This window comes from Seriola aureovittata, chromosome 11, assembly GCF_021018895.1.
Source record: "Seriola aureovittata isolate HTS-2021-v1 ecotype China chromosome 11, ASM2101889v1, whole genome shotgun sequence".
Classification (NCBI taxonomy): Eukaryota; Metazoa; Chordata; class Actinopteri; order Carangiformes; family Carangidae; genus Seriola; species Seriola aureovittata.
Window position 1 is genome coordinate 9,251,511 of NC_079374.1, and position 23,701 is coordinate 9,275,211.

Here is a 23,701-nt window from a genome sequence, read left to right on the forward strand (position 1 = left end):
CTGATTAAGCATTTCAGTGTGAATGGAAAACGATCTGAAAACGTTAATGTGGACGACATTGTATTCACACACAAACTGTTTTCAGATTGAGCTGGTTAAATGCTGACGCAGCCTCAGCTGTCTCGTGGCTTAAAGGCTGTGGTGGTAGTGGGCAGCTCCCAGTTACGGGAGGTAGACAATGGGGCTGATAAGAGCAAACATGCCCAGCAGTTCACCCGGGATTTATGTAACTTTGAAGAAAGGGCTTTCTATATTCCTTGTGACAGAAATTCAGATGCATGGTGTAGTTTCCTTGGAGTTTTGTCTGAAGAGAAAAAGTGTAGTTTTTGTTCTGTGCCATGCATGAATACGCCCACCCTCCTTCCCTTTCTTCTCATCTCACAGACTCTCTCTCTCTCCTCTCTGCTCACTTCCTTTGTGCCTCTGTCTCCTAACTTTTGGACAGTTTGGCCTTCAAGATGAGCTTTGCTTTTTAATGTGTCCATATGTGAGTGCTTTGAGAGCTTTGTGTTTGTTTGTGTATGACCGTCTGGTTTAACTCCTACTTTCAACAGCTGTGGCAAATGCAGCCAGACCTTCCATTTTCAAGTCCCCCTCTCTTTTCCTACTCCTACTCCGCCTCTGTCTGTCTGTCTGTCTGTCTGTTTGTCTGTCTGTCTGTCTGTCAGTCTGCTGGCCTTTCTCTCTCCTATACACCACACACACACACACACACACACACACACACACACAGGCACACACACGCAGGCACATGATGCACACACCTCAGGCTTGATATTCATAGCCTCCTCCTCCTTCACTTGACATGGGAGCCTTAACAGATGTGCCCCAGCCTTGAGCTGCCTCTCCCTCTCCCTCTCCTTCTCTCTCTCTCTCTCCCTCTCCTACTCTCTCTCTCTCTCTCTCTCTCCCTCCCTCTCTGTCTCCGTCTACAGCCTCGTGCTCCACAGATTTACCTTATCTGTTGGCTTGGAAAAAAGCTACACTGACATTTAATCTGGATCTGTGCTCCAACTATAAATTATGGGAACAAAATGTAAACAATACTAAAAATGTGGATGACATAAGGGGGCCAAAAAAAAGAAGAAAAGAAAAAACCATACCAGTTTTTGTACCAGTATTAATAGGATGAACATGGAGGTTACAGTATTCTAAGCCACACTTAATTTATAGACAATTTACAGAATATGTATGTTGTGTCATCATATTTATATATGCATCTAGTTTTTCACCTACTTATACGTGCACAATGAGAGCTAAACTCAGATTACTTATCTGCATAAATTGGCCAGTAAAACGGACTCTGATATAGGCTACTTTATATCCTTCATATGGAAATATGGCTACTATATGATTACCCTTTTCTTTGGCTCTTTGTTAACAAAAGCTAAACTTTTAATTCAGCTTTATTTGTGCACCTTTCCATTCAGTTAAATATCTATTTTCATTCTAATTTTACTTTCATTTCATTGCATTTAGCTAATCTCAGAAAAAGCTAACTCTATAATTTGTTCCATTATTATCGTTAGGATTATTATTACTTCATTTTCTGCCGTGAAAACCTCGCCTATTCCTGTTTTGGAGTTTCAGCGGAGCCTGTGTGTGTGTGTGTGTGTGTGTGTGTGTGTGTGTGTGTGTGTGTGTGTGTGTGTGTGTGTGTGTGTGTGTGTGTGTGTGTGTGTGTGTGTGTGTGTGTGTGTGTTTCACTCTGTGTGTGTCTCAGTGTGTGCGTGCGCGCGCAGCCACTGCCGTGCGCTGGAGGCTTATGGTAATTGCGGTCTCCCGACTGGCCTTCTGGGTAGAGTCTGCGCGAGTGGGAGTGGAGCGAGTCGCTCGGTCTCGGCAGCGTTCATCCATTCCGTGCGGCACTCCCCGTACAGCTCCGTGCGTCCTCGGTGCGAACCGGGGGCTCCGACCGGGGTGTTCTCTACGCTTCTCGAAGAAAACGCGGGACGAAAAGCTACACGGAATAACCTTCAGCGAACCTTCCGAGACACGGATTCCAGAGTCGGAGAGGACATGGAGTGACGGAGAGCGGGAGAAAGGGGCTTTTTCCGAGGACGGCGTGCTCCGCTGAAACCCAACATGGCGCTGCTGCGAGGTACGGCCGAGCTGAATTAATTTCTCAGCGAGTCCTCCGACCTCGCCACCTGTATCCTTTAGGGGCCCGGGCCGTGCGGCGCGTTGGCTCTTCCACTTTAAAGACCTTAAAGGAGCTTCTTTTGTGGATTTCCCTTCACCCTGACGTTTGAGTTTCCTCCGCGCAGGATCTTTTTGTTGCTTTATGGAAACCCAAGTGACATTTGCAGCAGCAAAAAGTCCGCTTGAATTATAGGGTAATGGATGAGAGTTGTCCGCAGACAATAGAATAAGGACCGAGAGTTTTATATGTGAGACTGGTTTTGTTTCGTGACAAGTGGATAACCTGTTAGACACTTTTAGTTGTTTTTTTCTTTGGCCGGGATTGTCTGCCTCCAGCAGACAGGACCGTAACCGGGCTCGTCTACGTACGCACGGATCGCTGCCCTCCTAGTTAACTTGGCAAAACAGGAAAAAGGCGTGAGTTGGAGCGCACGGACGACGGTTGGAACTAGCACCAATTAACCAGGTGAGGCAATCAATGACAAAACGGAATTAATTTTCTTTCGCATGTGTTTTTGGCTGTGTGAAACCCCCTGCACGAGAGCAGAAAACGCACAGTCCTGTTTTTTAAACAGTACCACAACAGCTAAGATGTTTTTTAAAGCATGTGGTGGTCTTACATTTAGTGTTTTTAAATCAAAACCAGTCTTCTTGTGGGGTTGAGTCTGATCGCGATAGCCCGGTGTTGTGCGCAGAGACTGTGAGAGGATCGGCCACTTCTAAGAATAGCGCATAGGGTGGTCTTTGTGCGTTTCGGCGGGGCAGTGGCATGTGGTTGATAAATAACACGCGCACACACACATAATGATCCGACCATGAGCTTGGCCTTTTTTACAACTGTCCTGTCAACCGGCCGGAGGTGAGAAGGACGTCCCAGAGATTAACGGACTTGAAAGTGGCGCCGTCCTCGATGGTGAATATTCAGGCTTTTCGCACTCTGTTGTGTGACGAAGTGTGTGAGAGCCTGTGGGGCGACGGTAGGAGTGTGTATGTACGCGTGTGCGTGCGCGCACACGGAGCTTCTGCGCTAAACAAGGTTACGGAATCCAGCCTCGCCCTGCCAAAGGGAAGCGAGCGGCGCTGCTCCGTTTATACACGCTTCAGTTCAGTTGGAGGGCATCCCCGCGGTGTGTGTGTGTGTGTGTGTGTTGGTGTGACAGCTGAGTGTGTGTTCGTGGGGGAGGTGTGGGGGCTTTGTTTGGACAGAGTGGACGCTGATCAGTCGTCTCGTCAGTCCCAAAGGTGGTGTTGGGAGAAGGTGTTTGTGGGGAGGGGGACGGGAGCACCGCTCACCTTCCTGTCTAGGTGACGGAAGCCACTCTGGCATCGTGCCACCTCTCTCACTCACTCACTCAATCACGCACTCTTGCGCTCTCTCTCCCTCCCTCTCACTTCATGTCTTGCAGGTGTTCTCCGATGTGACTTTGCGCTACAGTATGTTGTCTCTGTCTTTCTGTAACTAGTCTTTGCATTGCAGGGGAGTATCCTTTGCGCACGGAGGATCCATGTAGCGCCAGTTAGGACCCCCCCCCCCCACCACCACCACCACCACCACCCCCACAGCCCACCCCCTTCCCTCCGCCAGCAGCTCCGATACGCGCTGCTCTCTCGTAGGGGGAAAGTGTCACCCTAGACTCGTTAATAATATTAAAGTTTAACAGTTAAAAAAAAAAACCTGCCAGTAATTTCTTCATAGCTTTTAATAGCTCGGTGAGCCTTTACGAATTTTAAACCACTTTTCAGTGGGTCAACTCAGCCATTATCAGTATTGAGAGATGTTTTTCTTCTTATATCGTCATCTTCCCTCTGCAGCACCGTGGGTGGCAGCGATCGGTGTGAACCACTTCATATAAAGTTGCTGTTTAATTGAAATAGGGTAAGTGCTGCAAGGCGTGTTGGATGTGTTCCAAACTGAATCGTCTTCCCTAACGACTCTCCAAAGCTTTTGTGCGGGCTACGTAGCTTTGCGTTTCAGGGCCGAGACATTTCTTGTCCTATAAAAGGACTTCACCAGGACCACCTTCTCCATCGCAAGACAAGGGCTGATATCGGGGGAGTTTTCTTTCCCATGCCGCGGTGCCTGCCTGCCGCCTGTCCGGGAGCCACACAGGCACTAATTAGGGAACGCTCTCTTAGGACGATCGATGTGCCTCATATTGGCTGGCTCCAGCTCATTGACGAGCTTAGTGAGGGAAGCAGCTACTAAAAGACCACTTAAGTCCCGGCAGCCAATCCGCACACGATATACAGTATAGGGGTTCGCTCATAACGCACGAGTCTGCTCGGCTGAGGCTCGAGCGGGTTGGGAGAGCAAGACCGCGTGTTGGGACCTTTCGGGGAACAGCTCAGGGGATTAACTGGTGGGTGGGGGTGGGGGAGGAGGAGGCTACTTCAGGGGGCTTTGATGCAGAATAAAAGCTTAATTGTATTTAAATGAAGCCTCGGTCTCAGCTGGTATGGAGCCGTGAGAGACACTAGTTTTGTCATACATCTACGTAACGTTAAATTTGAGTCTTTCTTTTTTTTTTAAGAGTAATAATCAAACATACTGGAGATCTTGAATATAGGAAGCCTTACTTAATAAAATTACACTTGATGAGTAGGGAGGGTGATCTGTGAGACTGGCTAATTATTTACCAAACTGGGCAAATAACATGCTGTTATGCTGTCATGAACCATTGTTCCACTTGTTCCCTTGAATCTAGTTTGTTTTTGTGGAAATAATGACATACAGACTTTTGCTGAGACGTGACATCAGGTTTAGTCAGACATTCAGGTTTGGATGGGCCTCTCTGTGCCGCAATAGTGGGGTTTCCTCTTGATTGGCATTTGTGATTGCGTCCTACGGATTTCTCCCTAAAAAAAATTAAAGTGCAGGTCATCCGTTATGCAGCTAAACCATCAGAATAATGTGGTCGTCCTGCCGTCATCTCTTCACAAGCGTAACCCACACATTCTGAAGAACAGATAGCCTTTTTGAGTCTGATCTTTAGGCAGGCTAATAGAGCATGTTCCTCAAGCGGTGCTTGTTGTGGAAGCCTAAAACAAATACTTCACATTTTGTGTGGGCCGAGTTTATTTATAGTGAACCCCGTCGGACTGTTTTGCGCATCATTTTTCCACTGTGCGCTGTGAAGTCAGTGTGGGGCTGATCTGTTCTCCAGGTGTTGGAACACAGAGGGGGAGGGCTGCTTACCATAGATTGACATACTGATATTTTTTCTCTCTCTCCCTCTCTTCACGTGAGAGGACTTAACACTTCTTTCAAAAACTGTTTTATTACCCCAGGCCCAGGGTTTTTAATTTGCCGTTCATGTCTTCTATTGGAAATTATTTCTAATAGAAAGTGTTTTAACAGTGGCTTAACTAATCACAGGTTTCACTTTCACCTCTGTCAGTCTCTTATCTCCAAATACGGACAACTCAACTCCTATCATCTCAGGTGGGGGACTCGATGTTTGAACGTGTGTTTTTGATAGTGAAAACTCCTGAGAAGTGCGATTTTACACACATTCGCAGTTGTTAACAGTTTCGGGATGTGTGCGCATGTTGTCTGGGGATGTACACCTGAAGGCCGCGCCAGCCCCGGGCCTGCTGGGTCATATTGTGATGCTGAGTGATTTGTGACAGTGGATGTGTCAGCGTGGTGCTTGGGGGAGGAGAGAGAGAGAGGAGGAGGGGGGTCTGCTGCGTGTATAGGGACAGTCACACCGCCTCCATTTTAAACCCATTAACCTGCTGTTTGTCCGCTTTTTCTAATCTGGAATCAATAAGGACCACGTGGGGAATATTAGGCACAGAGAGAGCACGTCAGTACAATCACGGGACCACTTTTACACATCAAACCCTTTCTAATGTGTCGGGGAAATGGGTAAAATTCGTCAAAGGAAATGCCCGTGTTCTGTTTTTTTCTCACTCGGAGACATGAGGTCTGTCTTATTGTTGTCGCGCTTGTTGTTGTTTTTCTTTTCTTTTTTTTCCCCCTCACTCACGCCTGGATATAAAACAACAGCCTCGTCGCTGCCGGCGCTGCGCTCGCTGCTGAGGCGAGGTGCGTGTGAACAAAAGCGGAGGCACGGCAGCGAGCCGAGGAGAGATCGGTTTTCCAGGCGCTGCGCAGCTCCCGGAGGAGACGTCACGGTTTGATTGAAGCTATGCTCCGTGCTGGCCTCCCGGGACCTCGCGATGAAACGGGAGAGCCGCCCCCCTCCCCTTCCCCCTCGCTCCCTCCCTCCCCCCCCCCCTCCTCCCTCCTACTCTCTCTCTCTCTCAGCGCTCCACAAACCTTTTTGTTTTCGACGAGGTCTGGAGCTCACGGATCACTTCCCCGCAGAGATGTGTCGGCCCCCAGTACTGTCTCTCAGACACAGAGACGGTCAGGACGGCCCCAGAGAGCCACATCTCACACATCACATTATTCTCCACTCTAGCATTAAAGCTGATGGTTCCGTAGCCAATTACGCGCGGATGTTAGGTTGTTATGAGTCCGGTTTTAGACATTAATTCCTTCCCTATACACAGTGTTAGTTAATCATGTCTCCAAAAGCAACATTTGGATGTTTCTGCTGAAGGTGTTAGAGCCAGTGACCTGCTGTCGTACGAAGACACGGGCTAAAATTAAAATATAAATCTCACCATGATTGTATTATAGTTTACTAACCTTGCTCTGGCCGAACCAATAGCAAGATTGATTGAGCAGCAGAGTAATGATGACACGCCTCACCTCCCTCCTCTCAGTCTCTGCAGGCGCAGTCTCGATCAGGCCTCCTCGTTTGTTTTTAGATGTCGGTGCCTCGGGCATCTTTCTGACGAAATCCCACAGACGCTTGGCAGCACAGCAGGGTGATGGCGATAGGAGTTTATTACCGCAACCGCTTACAAAGCAAGAATGTGTTATCTGCTGCTGTCTGGATGGCACATCACCGGGTTAATGTCGGCTGTAAAGTTGTTGACCTGGAGTTTGGAGTTGGATCACCAGAGTTTGTGCTGCCGAGTCCACACACACAAACTGCGTTTTTAGTAAAGAATTCATTTTGTATTTCTAAGCGTTTAGGTCGTTTAGTGTTTGGGTACAACAGCATCGTTTCCTCTCGCCTGCGACCTTTAGAGACAGAATCTAGGTTATGTCAGAGGTGTGAAAGCTGTGGTTTACCTCACATTGATTCGGCACCTGTTTAAACTAACATGCATTTTGCCTCATTTAAGTCTTTACACGCCACCAATAATTAAGTGTGCTCTTTTAAACAGACTATTCAACCTATATGGGTGGGCAGGGGACGGTATGTAGGGTGGGGGGGGGTGGGGGGGGGGGGGGGGGGGCACATGGCTGGATGTTTCTTTCATTAGAAACATCCAGCACATGAAAGCAACGCCAGCATTTCAAAGAAAAGTCAAGAAACCTCCGGTAAACGCGGGGCCACTCGTGCATGCGCATCCCGATTACAATCAGGTCCTTTGGTGGCATAAAGGGCCATTTAGTCCTCATTTGGCCCGGGATGAATAGAGCCAGTTCAGCAGCCGCCGCCCGGGCCTTAGTGACAGCACGGGAGGGAGGGGGGTGGCTCACAATGTTACCGTTGTTGACGGCCGTACTGCCTCGGGGGGGAGTTGAACCGTGCACCGACTTGCATGCGGCTGTGCAGCGGCCCGGGAGGACGCAGGGGCCCCTTGTTTACAGCTCGGTCGCTAATAATGTGACAGCTGAAGAGACGCTGTTGGCTCCTTCCAGCTCTGTGCTCCACCAGCAGCGCGCTCTGTGTGTCTGTGCAGCCTTCACCTCCTCCAGCTCTCTCCCTCTGTCCCTCCGTCTCTGCTCAGTCACTGTGGTTCTGTTATATCAGAAACAAACAGCATGTCAACTTTCCACACACTGCTCCCGGAGTCCACGGCGAGATGATCAGTTGGACCATTTGGCACACGTCGGCCTGATAATCAATAACAATTAAAATTGGGCTCGCGTTCACTTCCGCACTTTTTCTCTTTATGATGCTGTGTGTGTGCTGGTGAGAGTGTGGCCCCGAGGCTGTGTAGTTAGTAGTCAGGTTCTGGGTTTGGTCCGCGCTTTTTTTTTTCATGTGTTTTCTCGGATTTGTTCCCGCTGATTTCTATTTTGTTCACCGACAGTGTGAGCAGAATTCCTCTCGTTTTGGACTCACGCACACACACACACACACACACACACACACACACACCGCCTCGCTGTGTTTTGTGTGTGTCTGTGGTTTCTGTGTGTGCATGCGCGCGCGCCCGCATTTAATCCGTGTTTATCCCCACCCCACCCCCGTCGCTGCGGAGATTATCCTGCGTCACACCGCATTTTTTTTAGAGCTGATCGGAGCTCTGCGCTTCAGAGAGCTTGGCAAAGCTCCAGGGACATAGAGCGAAAGGGCGCCGTCACTCCCGTTATACAGCGAGACCCACATTCCCGGTTTCCCGTCATTGTGGCGAACTGACTGGCAAACGTGACCGTGCAACAGTCACATCATAAACACAGGAGGGTGATTGTGAATGATTGATATGTCCTGGACTCATTGACTGTGGATCTGCGTTTCTAGTTGGTCATTTGTCAACTTTGTGAGGGAGGAAGGTGCTAATGGTGATACAACCACTTTCACAAGTCTCTCTCTCTCTCTCTCTCTCTCTCTCTCTCTCTCTCTCTCTCTCTCACACACACACACATATACACACACACGCGCGCGCGAGCGTTGCACTGGGAGCAGAGAGGCCTCAGCTCTGGAGGAAATGATGAGCGGTGCCAGTGTTTGTTCCGGTGCATATACTGCGGGTCGCGGAGAGTTCAAGTCGTTGTCGTCAGAAGCAGGAAACTAGGGAAAAAAGAGGGAGAAGCGAGTTAGTTTTCACTCATTCTTCCTTCTCTTTTATCAGTCTATCCTTCTGTCCTTGTTTGCTACTCCTCCCTTAAAAGCACACAACACCGAAATAGGCCCTACAGAGCTGTGCGAGGTTCCGCTAAAAACACCCGGTGGTTTTCTGTTTAATGGTGCGAGTCGGGGCTCCGCTCCAGCGGTCTGGTTTATAAACGCGGCTCCGACCGCTGCGCCCCCCACCACCTCCTCCCCCCCCCCCCCCCCCCCCCCCCCCCGCCTGCTGCTGCTGCCGACCACTGTGATGGATTGGGCGGCCGTCGGGAGTTGTTTGTTGCGCAAACTATTCTTAGCAGCGAGGATTGGCGTCAACACACTGCCTTTTACTCCTTTCCTATCTCTCCCCCTCTCCTGCCCTTCCTTCCACTCATAATGTGACATTGGCAGGATTTGTTCATATAATAAAATAAAGCATCAGGTTTATAAGTTACCAATGCAGGACTGCCCAACACCCAGGAAAAAGCCGCCTTTTGTGTCCAGACTTCACTGAAATTATAAATTGAAATGCATAGCCTTTTCATACACTCCAGGGTGTGTTGCTCATGTGAATGTTTGTTGAGCAGCATTTCCAAGGCATCTAACGTTAGTGTATATAAGCCTATATTAATGTAAAGCATTATTGTGCACCAATTTACCTTTTAAAGTACACACAGCATCTAGCACTAACCGCATCCGGCTGGTGGTGAAACAATGACCGGTGGAGCACTTTGCGTTTTGGCGCAGTTTGAACAGGTTGTCAGTGTGCAGTTCAGAGTCTACGCATGCATCCAAAAGCGGAGGGTTATTCCCGGCGGTGCACGCTGAGTGCCGCCATGTGCTTGATCCTGACCTTGAGGCCCGATGCAGCCTCTCATCTTAGCTGGACTACTATTAATTTCATGGAAATGAAATCAGTCATCAGCACAGTGAGGGCACATCGTGGAGTAATAACCAGGCACCAGGACTATCTTTTAGTTGCACTGACCCGAACCAGAACAGATCGTTTCCTCTCTGTTGTCTTCCCTTTTCTTTCTTTCTGGAGAACCTACGTAGATTTTTCCCAAAGAGAGGAGAGGGGTTTTCTCTAGCCTATATTAGCGGTGACGGTTGTCTTTCGCTTCAACCGAAATGTCCGTGAAGGTAGCATGTCATCGACTATCTGCGTTTGTATTAGAGGCTTAGTTTTTTATGTTCGCTGTCATTGACTTTTCAGAGCAAGAGGAGCGTGTGTGTGTGTGTGTGTGTGTGTGTGTGTGGGAGAGAGAGAGAGGGTGTGAGAAAGAAAGGTGCATGTGTTGCTCCTGGAAATACAGGAAACGGGAGTGATTTGATTTCTCAAATCTGTCCGTGTAATTTGCAGCCTCGCATACACGTGGCTGCACGCACGCACGCTCGCACACTGTAGCGCTTCTGCCCACGCACGCACTCCGTTTCAGTTCCGTCAGATGCGGATGTTGTTGAAGCAGGACTGGCCCCGGGGAGCTGGGGCAGAACGAGCGGTGTTTGGGGAGGGGAGTGGGGAGGTGGGAGCGCTGGGGCAGGGAGGAGCCATGCCAAAGGGGCCCGCAGCAGGCTGATTAATGGGCCCCGGGTCACGGCAATAAAAGTGGCGTGCCAGCGGCGCGGCAGCGAGTCTCGGAGGCGTTTCTCTGCTATGATCGAGGAGCCGAGTTTCTCTGCTGCTCCCAGCACAGCTTCACTCTTACTATTTAAAGGCACTTCTCTCTCTCTCTCTCTCTCTCTCTCTCTCTCTCTCTCTCTCTCTCTCTCTCTCTCTCTCTCTCTCCTCTCTCTCTCTCTCTCTCTCTCTCTCTCTCTCTCTCTGTCTCTCTGTCTCCCACCTCTTCTCTGCACTGGCTCCACTAACAGGACTGTCTTACAAAAATGTCCACCCTGACGAGTCATTAAGTCTAATACTGAATATTACCTTTTAAATAAAATCTGGCATGGGGGCAGTAATTTCACCTTACCTCATTGTTGTTTCACCTCTTTTTTATGGTAAAACAAGAACTGATGATTTTGAAGCAGCCTCTTAAAATCAGGCAGACCAGTGGGTTAGTAGACTTTTAAGATGCCACTTGACTCACCAAAGCTCCTAAGCATTCAGTGATTTCTCAGTGGTGCCAGTTCTAAAATATTTTATGAACGCTAAATTTGTGTGGTTTGTCACAGTTTCTTTTTTTCTGACAAGGTTGTGGTCTCTTTCGCTCAGTAATGCGGCAGCAGTGTGTTGTCACAGTTCTTAAAAAGTAGATTTTTATATCCACTGAAACGACAGCATAACATAAATACAAACTAGAAAAAATGCTGTAGATTTGCTGCAACAGCTTACTCAAATCTGGGGTTGACATATGTTGTGTTAACTAATATTGTAGGTATAGCTCAAACAAACTTTTTTTTTTTAAAGGATTTTCTAATATAGATTTGGGTTAGCTAACCATGCACCATCAGCAATCAGCTGATAAAAGTGCAGATTTAATGTTACAGACTAATTAGTAAATTTGTCATTTCCTAAAATATTGCATTAATGAATATCCGATTATAATCTTTATGTAACTTATTTCAAATCTCACTTGATAACAGCTCCGTTATGCTCCAGCGCTTTAATGAAATCTGAACGTATACAAAATATGTGCAGATTAAAGGGCATTTCACACACAAAGGGATCTAAATGGGATTTTCTTTTTACTACTTATTGTCATTACTCTAATGATTTTCGAAAGAAGCCAGCCTCAAACAAACACCATGTCCTCTATATTTATCATTTCATGCTCTGTCTTTTATTGTACATTTTGCATTGTTGTCTGTTTTTCTCGTGCATACTATACTTTTGCACGTGTTCGTTGGTGTGTTTGTTGATCTGTGGCTTCTGTGTTGGCGGGCGGGTAAATGGTCTCCCACCGAAGTGGTCTCTGGTGTATAATCTTCCCTTGCTCCTCTGGCTGAAGCAGCTGAGAGAGCAGGTCAAAGAGGGCGCACAAACCAGTGTGTGGGGAACGTGACTGAATAGACGCAGCCCCACAATGCTCGTCTAGCCCACAGGGTAGGCAGGATGGGGGTGGGGGGGTGGGGGGTTGCTGAGGGGTGTTGACGGATGGGAGGGGAGGGGGAGCCCACACAGTGCTTTCATCTCCAGTGACTACTTCAGTGGAGTTGTGTGTGTATGTGAGTGAGAGTGAGAGGAAGGTTGTGATGACTATAGCTAGCGGTGCCATTATCTTTTTTTTTTCTTTGTACCTTCGCTCTACTCTCCGTGTCTCATCTCAGTTACACATCTCTGTTACACATTTGATTGCCATATAGCAATAAGGCATATGTTGATATATTATTTAGGTTTGCATGCCCCAGAAAGTCTGTTTATTATTTAATTTCTATGTTATTTCTCTTTGGGAGATTTTATAAACTGACATTTTTGCAATGTCAATTTTTGTTTTTTGGAGCAAAACAACAAAGATGTGTGTGTGTGTGTGTGTGTGTGTGTGTGTGTGTGTGTGTGTGTGTGTGTGTGTGTGTGTGTGTGTGTGTGTGTGTGTGTGTGTGTGTGTGTGTGTGTGTGTGTGTGTGTGTGTGTGTGGGAGTGGGAGTGGGGCAGAGCCAAGACACTAACTGCTAACTGTTTGCTCATCTCCACAGGGCAACATCTGTTCGTGATGTCGATGCTGAGACACAAACCAACCTGGAACTAAGACAAGGGAACCACATCACACAAAACATGGCAAGTCCCTGCGCTTGTCCGCAGTCCTGTTTACTCATCTTGTCACATGAGTCACCATTATCTGGAAATCAATCACTTGATCTGTTTCACTATGAGCATGCATTTACTTAACCTAGAAGACTAAGAAATATTGAGCAGTAAAGTTCACATTTTCACTATCACATTTATAATTTATCTGATTCCAGTCATGAGAGTCACATTTACTTCTCTTTCATCCACTTTTTGCTGCAGGTGGATGCAAGGTTGACGCCCCTGGCAGCAATGGGGCTGGAACGAAGCACTCTGATTCATGATGCTGGTCTTCGTCTCCATGGTGGGGTTGTATACCCAGGGATCAGAGCACTACCAGCAGAGAAGAGCAGAGAGACGCCCGGCCTCCCTCTCACTTACAACAGGGATGGTCTCCCAGAGCTCATCTACAAGCCTGACGGCCCTCTGGACAGTCGTAAGCCCACGAATGGATACCTGGGCCTCTACAAGGGCACCCCTCCAGGTCTCCACAAGCCTGTGCTGGTTCCTGGAGCCGGAGCTGAAGGTCTAGGCTTGGAACGCAGAGTCGGGCATGGAGAAAAAGCATCTGAGTTGGGCTTGGCGAGTGCTGGTGGCAGCTACCTCCGCCTGCCATGGCTCAGCCCCTACCCAGAAGCAAGCATGTACCCCTTCATGGACACATCCAAGTACACAGCTCTAAACATGTACAAAGCGTCCTTGCTCAGCCAACCCAACCCCTATCTTCCCCAGCACCTGGCCTACTCCTCTCTGTGTGCAGCACAGGGGGGTAACGTTAATCCGGCGGCAGCCGCCTCTGCTGCTGAGAGGCTCTACTACATGCCGCCCTATCCTCCCTCTCCGATCTCTTCTCCCCTGGTGGCGCCCCCTATGAGGATTCCCGCAGTCACGGTGGCCCCCACATCACTGGTACACTGCCAGGACAAGGGGCTTGGTGTTCCGCCCCAATTTGCACAACAACTTCACCAACCTTCCCCTCATCCTCAGCACCATCAGGCTGCTATAGACAGGGACCGCTCCCCAAGCAGGAGCAGTAGACCAAGCAGACCTCCCTCTAGGAAGGGCTCGAGCAACAACAATAACACCAGTAGTACTAGCACCAGTGGCACCAATGGTGGGAATAATAATAGTCTGCCTACTGATTCTTCTTCTCACGCATCTTCTCGCCTTCCCCAGCCTCCCCCTCCCCCTGCTCACATCGACAGTTCACTGGACTTACAAAGGCCAGTTGCTAGGATAGGACAACCACCCACCTCCTCCACTTGTTCAGTATCTGCCTCGTCCTCATCCACGCAGTCCATTCCTCATCCATTCTCTGTGAGCAGCATGGCATCAGAGCAGCCCTCTCCTGCCCGGCCCAGCCCCCACAAACCCAGACCTGAGCACAGAAGTGTAGGGGTTGAGAGGAGACCCAGCAGGTCACCCTCCAAACCTAATTTTGAGAGGCCAGCTAACCAACCCCAAGCAACCAAAGACTCAGCAGAGAAGCCCTTAGATTTGTCTGGAAGAATACTTGACTTTGGACCGCCTCCCAATGGTTTCCCAGTTAAGATGGACACTATAGCATCAAGTGCACGTTATGGACTGCCCCCCCCAAGCCGAGAGCTCCTAAAGGAAAACCTCTCCCTCTCTCCTTCCTCCCACCCTCACTCTGTGGTCAGCAGCACTTCTTCAAAGGTCTCAGAGAGGCCAGAGATGATAAGCACTTTACACTCCTCCTGGGTTGTACCAAGCCCGTCTCCCTCCCATACACAGCACACACCAGGCTTGCCCTCCTCTCCAAGGCCTAACACAGACCTGGGCCTTTCACAAGCCAAAGGCTCCTCGCCCTCTGTCATCAAACACAAGGGTCTGGAGAGAGTACTCCCTCAGCAACGTAGCTCATCCTGTCCAAGGATTGGGGAGCCAAACCATAATGTTCCCTCCTCACAACACTCGGGCTCCTCTCTGGTGAGCTCCAGGGCTCTTTCTCCCAAACCTAATGGTGAGTGGGTCAAACACATCCCCAGCCAATCAGAACATCCATCAGTTGCAGGCCACCACAGAGAGGGAACAGAAAAGTCCTCTCTGACCGCTAAGAGAGGTGAAACAACTCCAGAGGTATCATCATACAAGAGGCCCTGTTTAGAGAATGGTCACCCTCCTGGCCACCTTTACCTCCCTCAAAATGACGCTTACCTGAACCACAGTTTGGCCTATGCTAACAGATACCTGCACTACCCCATCCCTGATGGCATGGCGCTACACTCCCTGCCAATTACAGGAAAAGGCCCAGTCTATCCTCACCCAATACTGCTTGGCGGCAACAGCCTTTACCCAACCCAACTGGCAGCAAAACACCCTTTACCCTACCACAACCTCCCAGCTGGTCCAGGAGGAGAGTACCTCACTTATAACTCTCAGGAGATGGCTCATCCCCTGATGCAGACCCACTCAGACAACAAGCTGCCAGAAAGGGGAGATGCAAGTCTGAAGTCCAGGGGACAGGAGAAATCACGGGGAGCTGTTGAAGAATGTGGGGGGCACAGAGATCACAATGTTGGCAAAGAGATGAGTGAAGGAAGCCAAATAAAGCCCGATAGGGAAGCAGGAGCACAAGGACAGGGTGGCAGTCAAAGCAAAGCTCATGTTTCCTCTGTAACATCCAGGGAAAAGATAATCTGCATAGACCTTGTACACTCAGACACAGATATTGAGTCTACACCAACGGTCCACAAACAGCCCTCTTGTGAGACCAGCACCAAGGTTAACCAAAATGAATGTTGTCATAGTAACCAAAATCTGACAAAGATTGATTATGAGCCAAAACACCAACACCACCTTTCCCATCCTTATCCAATCCACTCTGGACAGAGCCCCACCCTGAAACCCAACCACACTGATAGACAGCCAGAAACTGCCTTTGGGAAACCAAAGGTTCCTCAGGACACAGACTGTCCTCGCGTGACATCGAGCACGTCCCCGCGTTCTCCGGGGCACATCACCCAGGCAGAGGAGAGCCTGGACGAACAGAGTCCCAGCCCGGACCCTGGAGACCAAGACCAGAGCACCTTGCGCTGTGCCCGCACATCTGGGGAGCGTGGTTCTGGTAAGGACAAAGGGGACAGGGACAGCCGAGCTCTCCACCTCACTCAGCACTGCACAGATGTGGAGAGGGGGTCAGACCAGGAGAACGTGTGCGAGAGGGAGACTGAAAAGGAAGACAGTATTGTCGACCTAGGAGAGTCTCAAGGAGAAGGGGATGAGGAGGAAGAAGATGGTAACCAGACTTCATCTAAAAGCTCTCGTAGATCCAGTCTTGCCAAGAGGATTGCTAACTCCTCAGGCTACGTTGGCGACCGCTTTAAATGTGTCACCACTGAGCTGTATGCTGACTCCAGCAAGCTGAGCCGTGAACAGAGAGCTCTGCAGGTAAGGCTATTAACACTTGTGGTTGTATATAGAGTACAGGATATATTGGTCTCAAGCTGGTGGTGGGCTGCAGACAGGTCAATATGACCAACGTTTCTTACGTGCAGACATTTCAAACATACTTTCAGTTCTAACATCCACGCAGGAATAAACCCCCCCAAAGGACCACTGTCTTTATTCCCTTGCTGCAATATTCAGATCTGCCTGTGGAACAAACCCTGCATGAAATTGGCATACTCTGCATTTACAACACAGTACAGAATAATATAAGTGCTGTCATGCTACTGTCCTGGCCATAGGCTTGACCTTCCCCATAATTTATCATTGTCTTAGCGAGGTTTAGTGTGAGGCTAGTTGAGGCCCTCTATCAGGGAGGGCAGTTCAAAGGTTAACCAGGGCTGCCATCTCTGTATGGTGATTAGTGAGCAGTCATTGTAAAGGTTATTTCTGTGCGTGCGTGTTTGTGTGTCCGTACGTGCTTGTCCTTGTGTGACTGCCTTGGGGCTAAAGCATGCGTTAGTGCTGACTGTGCTATAGAGCCATATACTGTAGTTTCAGAGCATGACTGTGGCAGCCTCACAGTTCACACTGCCTTTGGCTATGCTTAACCCCAAGGTTAGGGGCAGTGGAGGGCTTGCAGTGTGCTTAAAAACCAGCAGCTGCCCTCTTTGGGGTTCCTCTTAGGCTTTCTGCATGCCCCCATCCGCCAGTTGCTATCCTCCCCCAACCCTCCTCCCCCCAATGGCCTATGCTGCCCTGCCTGGTTGCTGTCCAAGGTTATAATTCTCCTCACCCCATTGGCTAAAAGACCCTCTCTGCTAACACACATCTCACTGCATCTATAAACACACAATTACAGCAACGTCCCCCCTACACTTGGCCGTCATCCCCTGTCATTCACGCACACATGTAGAGCTATTCGTTTTACACTGTTATCTCTGGTTCCTTATGCTCAACGTTCAGCATAGAAACACAAGCAAACCTTATGTTATATTATCCACTGGCTCAGAGGCAGATATGTTAATAGGTTGCACATGTCTGTCTATGTTGTGAACGCACCCTAGAAAACTGTGGTTTTGTCTGTGTCATGCTTGTCAATGCACAGCTGCAATGCAAAGCTATCAAACACTCTATTTCTGGACATTAAAAGAAAATTATACGTGGAAGTCTGTTTGGAAAAAAAATAAATGAGACAGTTAAAACTGAATTAGCATTATCAATCATGCTTAGAATGAACATATTGTTTTGATTCTCTTTTTCAAATTTCTCATTCATGCAGTTCAGAAATTATTTGATAGTTTTGATGCAGTGTTAATTGACCTGTTGAGTCACTTTAATTTGATTGTGTTATTTTGTGGGATTGTGGCTGCCTATTGTGTGTAAAGAAACATGTGGAGAAACATAACAAAAATTCATTAAAAAAAATAAAAAGATGAAATGATGGACAGATATATTGAGCCCCCCCATTCTAATTGCTTAGATGGAAGTCATATCACGAGAGGGGAGTAATATAAGTCAACCTGCAGCTAACTGGGAGGTCAGTTCTTTACATTTCTTATCACATCTGCCTCTGATGGGCTCTGTCTCCTTTGTACTCTGTATCACTGCACACTCCTTTTTTCCCCCACTCCCTTCTTTCCTCTTTTTCTCCTCTCTCTGCCTCAGGGCTTAGATGTATATGTTTCCTAGCCATGTTTATGTTTCAGGAAGGGAGATGCCAGGACTTAAGCCCCAGAGCGCATGGACTCACAGTGGCTGCAGTAGTCTAACCTGTGTCTTGATGCCATGCTTGTGATTTATCTGTCTACCTTTTTGTCCTGTGTGCGTTTTGTGTGTGTGGGTTTAATTTCTTTGGCATTTTCTTTTGATTTTGAGACAATGTGATTTTCTGATGCAATTTTTTGCTTCTGTAGCTGTTGAGGCCAGATTGAGGCTTAGAGAGGTGTGTGTGTGGCGTGGGCAGATGATGAGTGGTTTTCATGGGTTTTCTCTGCATTTTTGTGTGTGTCTGTGTGCGCACAGCGGGCAATGATGCGGTTCTCGGAGCTGGAGCTGAAGGAGAAGGAGGGCGGCAGTGTGTGTGTGTCTGCCTCGGCAGCAGGACGGGAGCTGGCAGACGGCCAGCGCAGAGAGCGAGCGCTGGAACACTGCCAACACACCACCAGGCAGGGAGAGAGGGAGGGTGAGTAACCCAGCACCCCACACACACACACACACACACACACACACACACACTCACACTCGTAATGCACGCACATACACACGTATGCAGCCACTCTGCAAATGAACACTCAGAAAGGGACACACACAAACAATAGGTGCGCGTACACACTCACATGCATTTGCAGCAAATGCTTAGGCGAGACCGGGTCACTCTAAAAAAAGACACACTTTTCCACACACAGACTCAACACACACACACACGCACACATACATACACACACACACACACACACACACACACACACACACACACACACACTGTTATACAAGCCAGGCAGCACAAGCGAACGCGCGAGCGAGACAGAGGGGGAGTTTTATTTTCAAGAAGCCTTTTGTGCTTATCTGCGCGGAGAGACGATCGAGAGGGAGGGCAAGAGGAGAAGGAGGGGCAGAGATTGCGTGAGAGAGAGAGTGAAAGCGGGGGGAGAGTTAGTGGGTGAAAGCGGATGGGAGAGCGCAACGGAAAGAGAGAGAGAGAGAGAAGGGGGGGGTTAGTTACGTTGGCTGAGAGCCCAGCTGTGTGTTGGAGCGAGGCCGCGGCTGACGTGTGAGCCTAATTATGGCATGGAGGGAGACAGAGAGGGAGAGGGAGTCGAGAAGAGAGGGGAAAAAAGGGGGGGGGGGTTTGGAGTCACGCTCTGTGTGAGAAGGGCGTGGTGCGGTCATGCCGTGGGGGAGGACAGAGAAAGGGGGGAGAGGGATGGGAGTTACCGTGCGCAGTGAGTGCGCAGGATGTTTTCTTGCCTCTCCTCTGGAAGTGCGAGCGGCTGCACTGAACCGTCAGGCCGCTGGCTCGGCTCACATCAGATTAAAAAGTCTTTACCCCATCAAAGTTTTACTGCCTGTCTTTAAAGCTGAATAAAAGCTGGCTGGTGTTTAACTGGCATTCTCCCTCTGTCAATCCCTCACCCTGTCTCACCCCCGCCTCTTTTTTCCCTGCTCTCTTTCTGTCTCTCTGTCTGTCTGCATTCTCTCCCCATGTGTCTGTCTCCCTTTCATCTTCTGTTGCTTATTTTGCCTCTGCCCACTCCCCCTCCCCCGTTTCCATCCGTCTGTCTCCGCTCTCCTCAGGCGTCCGGCCGGCATACACTAACAACAGAGTTCCAGTCCTCCAGAGGTGCGGGGGCCCGAGGGAACCTTTGTCCCCAAGGCAGGGGGCCCGAGACGGGGCCAGAAGTGCCAGCCAAGGAGGGCTAAAGGATGGAACCAAGAAGGTGTTGAGAGAGTCTGAAGGAGGTCATTGTTTGCCTCCCATTTTGACACCAGCTAAAGTGTATCCTGAGGAAAAAGCCTGCCCTGGCTTTGCACCCGTCAGGAAACGTCCGCTCTGCATCAAGGGTGAGCCTGAGGACACGGAGAGAGAGGAAGGAGAGAGGGTGTCTCACCCAGAGAAAAGACCCAAAATCTCCACAGGTGAGAATTTCTCATACATTTCTCATACACTCCCATATTCCTCAAATACACCCCCCCCCCACCTCATCTGCTTTCCATGCACTCTAATCCTGCCCACTTCTGTTCCCCTCATCTTCTGTGATGCTGAGCCCCGTCTCATCCCTTGTTTCTCTTCTTCTCTTTTTTTTTTTTTTTAACAATCTTTCTATTCCTTTTGATGCTTCCTCCTTCCCAATCAATTCCACCTTAAACTCGTTCCGTAACACCCCCCCCCCCACACCCCCCCTCTGTCCCATCTTTCGCTCTGTGTGGCAGCCAGCTCAGAGAAGTGTTTAATCCTGCCTTTGAGCAGTGTGCTAGAGAGAAGCGAGAAAGAGGGACAGCCATTCTCTCTCTCTTCTTTCAGCTCTGCCGTTCCTCCGCTGCGCTTACCCACCCTCTTCAAAGCTGCTCTTTTCTTCTCTTTTCATCTCCTTTCTTTTTTCCCTCATCTGTTTGGGTTTCCTTTTTTTTCTGGCATGCGGTATTGCGCTTGCTCTCCCTGGCACTGGCAGACGAGTCAAATACCCGTCCCCCGTGAATTTCAGGGGGGAGAACTCTCCCTCTGCCTCTCCAGTCTTTATTGCTTTGTTTCTCCGCCCGATTCTTGACTTGTCTCCCCCTTTTACTCCTCAATCTGTCTGCTCCCTGCCTTTCTGTGTGTGTGCGTTTGTGTGTGTGCGCATGTGTGCGTATGTGTGTATGCGCTTGTGTGTGTGTGTTAAATGTAAGGCTCAGGGGGGGTTTTACAAGCCATAAGAATGTAGTGATTAATGGACTTTGTTCTTTGTGCTCAGTTGTCTGCAGATTGGTATGTATGTACAAACAATAGTTTTGTGTGTTGCAGAAGGTGAGAGTAGCATTTTTGAAAAGGCTTTATGTGGTGTAAGCTTGTCAGTAATACATTCCTTAGTGTATCCAATAGGTTTCAAAAATGTTAAAACAAATGAGGGATGAGAATTTTTCTCATCTACTCTTCTGAGGTTAACCACCACAACTGTTACGTTTTAAGATTTTTCACAGGGCAAAACTCTTCTATAACAATATATGAGAAATGGCAAACAATGCAAACTGTGTTCATATGGTTCACAGATGAGCGCGAGCAGACCAGTGCTGATGAAGATGACGATGATGAGGTGCGCAAGCTCAAGGTCTGCATCGAGCTGAAGGGACTACGACTCAGCAAACCCGCCACCGGCACAGCTTCACCTGACGGTTCACAAATCAAACAGGAGAGGGCGTGGCCCCAGCCCAGATTAGTCGCCCCGGCGCAGAGACTACGGGAACCCAAAATCAGGGCCAGCGAGCCAGAGGAGAGAGCCGCAGCTCAGAGAGCCGAGATCAACAGGAAATGGGGCTGCGAGAAGCTACTTAATGGTAAGAATAAACCGCCAGCCGTGCAAACCACTTCTGTATCTCAGAGTTCAGCTAGGGTAACGGAAATCTATCTTTGGCTCACGTTTCACTTTCTTGTTGAGCGTTGTGTCTTTAGGGGATTTCCCGGGAGCCTGAGGGGAGGGGGCAGAGGAAATGAGGTAGGGGATACTTCCTCCTGCCAGGGGAAAGACTGGGCAATCAGAAACAGGACCAGGGGGCTAAAAGCTAAACCCCCACCCCCACCCCACCCCCTTGTGGTTTTGGGATTTTTGTTCAGCTGGTCTACAGTGGGGCTCTGTGAGAACGATGAAAGAGCGAATGAGGGAAGTGGCTGATGGAGATATGCGTGGGCAGGTGTAGTGTGACTAATGTGTGATCAATGATTTTTTTCTTTTTTTCCCCTCAAGACCAGTCACAGGGAACGGGAGGACGAGTTGTGTGTGTGTGTGTGTGTGTGTTGGGGGGAGTAACTTATTAAAACCAGGGCTTTCCCTTATTCATGTGCCCAAACTGAGGCACAGGGAGACACAGACGAGACGAGGAGGAGAGAATAAAAGAGCAGGAGAGAGATTAAAGGAAGTGAATAAAGCAGAGGAGATTTTGGTTTCATGTTTCCTGCAGAAACCACAGGCCTTGCAGGCCTTGATTGGCCACAGTTTTTTTTTTTTTTTTTTTTTTTTTTTTTTTTTTTTTACTTTACCTTTTTAGATAACATCACCCTGGCAACAGCCATATTGTTACAATGAATGTGGTTATTCGATTGTGTGTCTGTCAGGGCTGTGGTCTTTCTCTTCCACAGTTTTTTTTTTTTTTTTTTTTCCCCCCCAAAGATATCACTAATCAGATAGTAAAACACATTCATCTCAGTTAAGAATCTTGGATTCTAAAAGACTTTTTCTGCAACAGGAGTTACATTGCAAAGTGCTTGTATATTTAAGCATCAGCAATATATACAATTTCACTTTCCTCCTCATTTGTTTGAGAATGATTATTCTAAAACTTGTATTGCAACACAAATCAGACATAGACCACAACCCATGTAGTTACAAATGCTGTGATCCTTAGAAGAGAATGTATTTCCATTAAGCTATTAAACGGCATTTTGACATTGTGGTTTCAAGGGCAGCTTTTTATTTTTCATATAAATATGTACTGTAAGAGGCTGAAACCAGACAGTGCCACATTTGTTTAAGGAGATTACTCATAGCAGTGTCCTTGCTGCAATGAATGAGTGTGCGCAAGTCACTACAGGGGTGTTTATGTGAGCCTGTGTTGTGCATGCAAGTGTGTGTGTGTGTGTGTGTGTGTGTGTGTGTGTGTGTGTGTGTGTGTTTTTATTTATTTTTTTATATTTTCCGGAGCGAGCAGGCATGCTGCGCTCCCAGACAGCTCTGTGCACTCATTAATAAACCAACAGAGGGTGAGAGATGGCCTTGCAATACCTTCCCATCCTCCCCTTCCACTGAGCTCTCACACTATCAGCCGCTCACTCTACCTTTCTCTTCTCTCTCCTCCTGCTCCAGGAGTAGCTACTTCTCCCCTTCCCCCCGGCCAGCTGAAGGACAGAGCGTACCCGCCGGACCCCTTCTCAGGTGACCGTGGCCTCAAGGAGCCCAGGAGGGGCCCCCCCTCTCCGGCCCCAGAGCAGTCCATGGGAGGCCCCCCTCCCCTCAAGCCCCGTCGCCATAGTGACACAGACAAACCCAAGGGCAAGCGGCCCTGCAAGACCAAACACACGAGTCAGAGGGAGCGAGAGCGGGAGAAAAGGAAAGAGGCTACTCCTAACAGCCCAGGACAGCGCTGTGTGGCTGATCTGGGAGCAGCTGAAGATGACAAGGTGAGTGCTGATAGGGTGTCTGGACGTGATATGGGCGTCTGGATGTTTGCAGCAGTGAGTTTCAGTATGCCTGTCGGCGCCTCTGATTATGCAGCTGGGAGAGAGAGAGGGAGGGAGAGAGGAAGGAAGTATGTTTACAATGTTTAGAGGGCTGCTGGAGCTTTGACCTCCTCCTGCCCTTAGCGGCTCCCTGCGGAGCGCCTGCATGCGTGTGTGTGTGTTTGTCTCTGGCCTTAATTGTTGAACGTGTGTCATCTGTGCTGTTTTGTGTGTAGGTGCGTGCCAGGGCTCTGAGTGTCTGCGTGTTTGTGAGCATTCCTGACATAACAACAAAACCCCGGAGCAATTATGCATCACACTTTGCTGAACACAAGGCTGTGCACACACACACACACACACACACACACACACACACACACACACACACACACACAGAGACACACACACACTCTCCCTCACTCACACAGTGAGGAATGTAGCAGCCATGGTCCAGTGTATGAAGCGCATGAGTTCAAAAGAGGGGAAAAAAATGAGCATGGGGAAAAATTGAGAGGAAAAAAAAAAAAGAAGGCTAGTTGTTTTTCGCCCGCGCTGCTCTCCTCCCCTGCTCCTCCTCAGCCTGACAGCTGCTTCGACATGGAATTCCACTGAGAGGGCACGCATTTCTCACACACACACACACACACAGAGGCA

The 23,701-nt window shown here is 48.9% G+C and overlaps 1 protein-coding gene across 4 annotated transcripts in view; it reads left to right on the forward strand.

The window, feature by feature from the left end:
• bcor (BCL6 corepressor) overlaps positions 1-23,701 on the forward strand; it is a 38,710-nt gene that overhangs the window by 3,434 nt on the left and 11,575 nt on the right. The window contains exons 1-8 of one of the 4 annotated variants that reach the window (XM_056389358.1): positions 1,787-2,608; positions 12,639-12,720; positions 12,952-16,140; positions 17,621-17,677; positions 18,163-18,322; positions 19,435-19,776; positions 20,887-21,171; positions 22,695-23,008. In XM_056389358.1, coding sequence (XP_056245333.1) covers positions 12,718-12,720; positions 12,952-16,140; positions 17,621-17,677; positions 18,163-18,322; positions 19,435-19,776; positions 20,887-21,171; positions 22,695-23,008 — 4,350 coding nt within the window. In that variant the 5' untranslated portion in view covers positions 1,787-2,608; positions 12,639-12,717. Of the gene's footprint in view, positions 1-1,786; positions 2,609-12,638; positions 12,721-12,951; positions 16,141-17,620; positions 17,678-18,162; positions 18,323-19,434; positions 19,777-20,886; positions 21,172-22,694; positions 23,009-23,701 lie in introns of those variants that run through there. The other 3 variants (XM_056389359.1, XM_056389360.1, XM_056389361.1) reach the window with 3 other exon arrangements.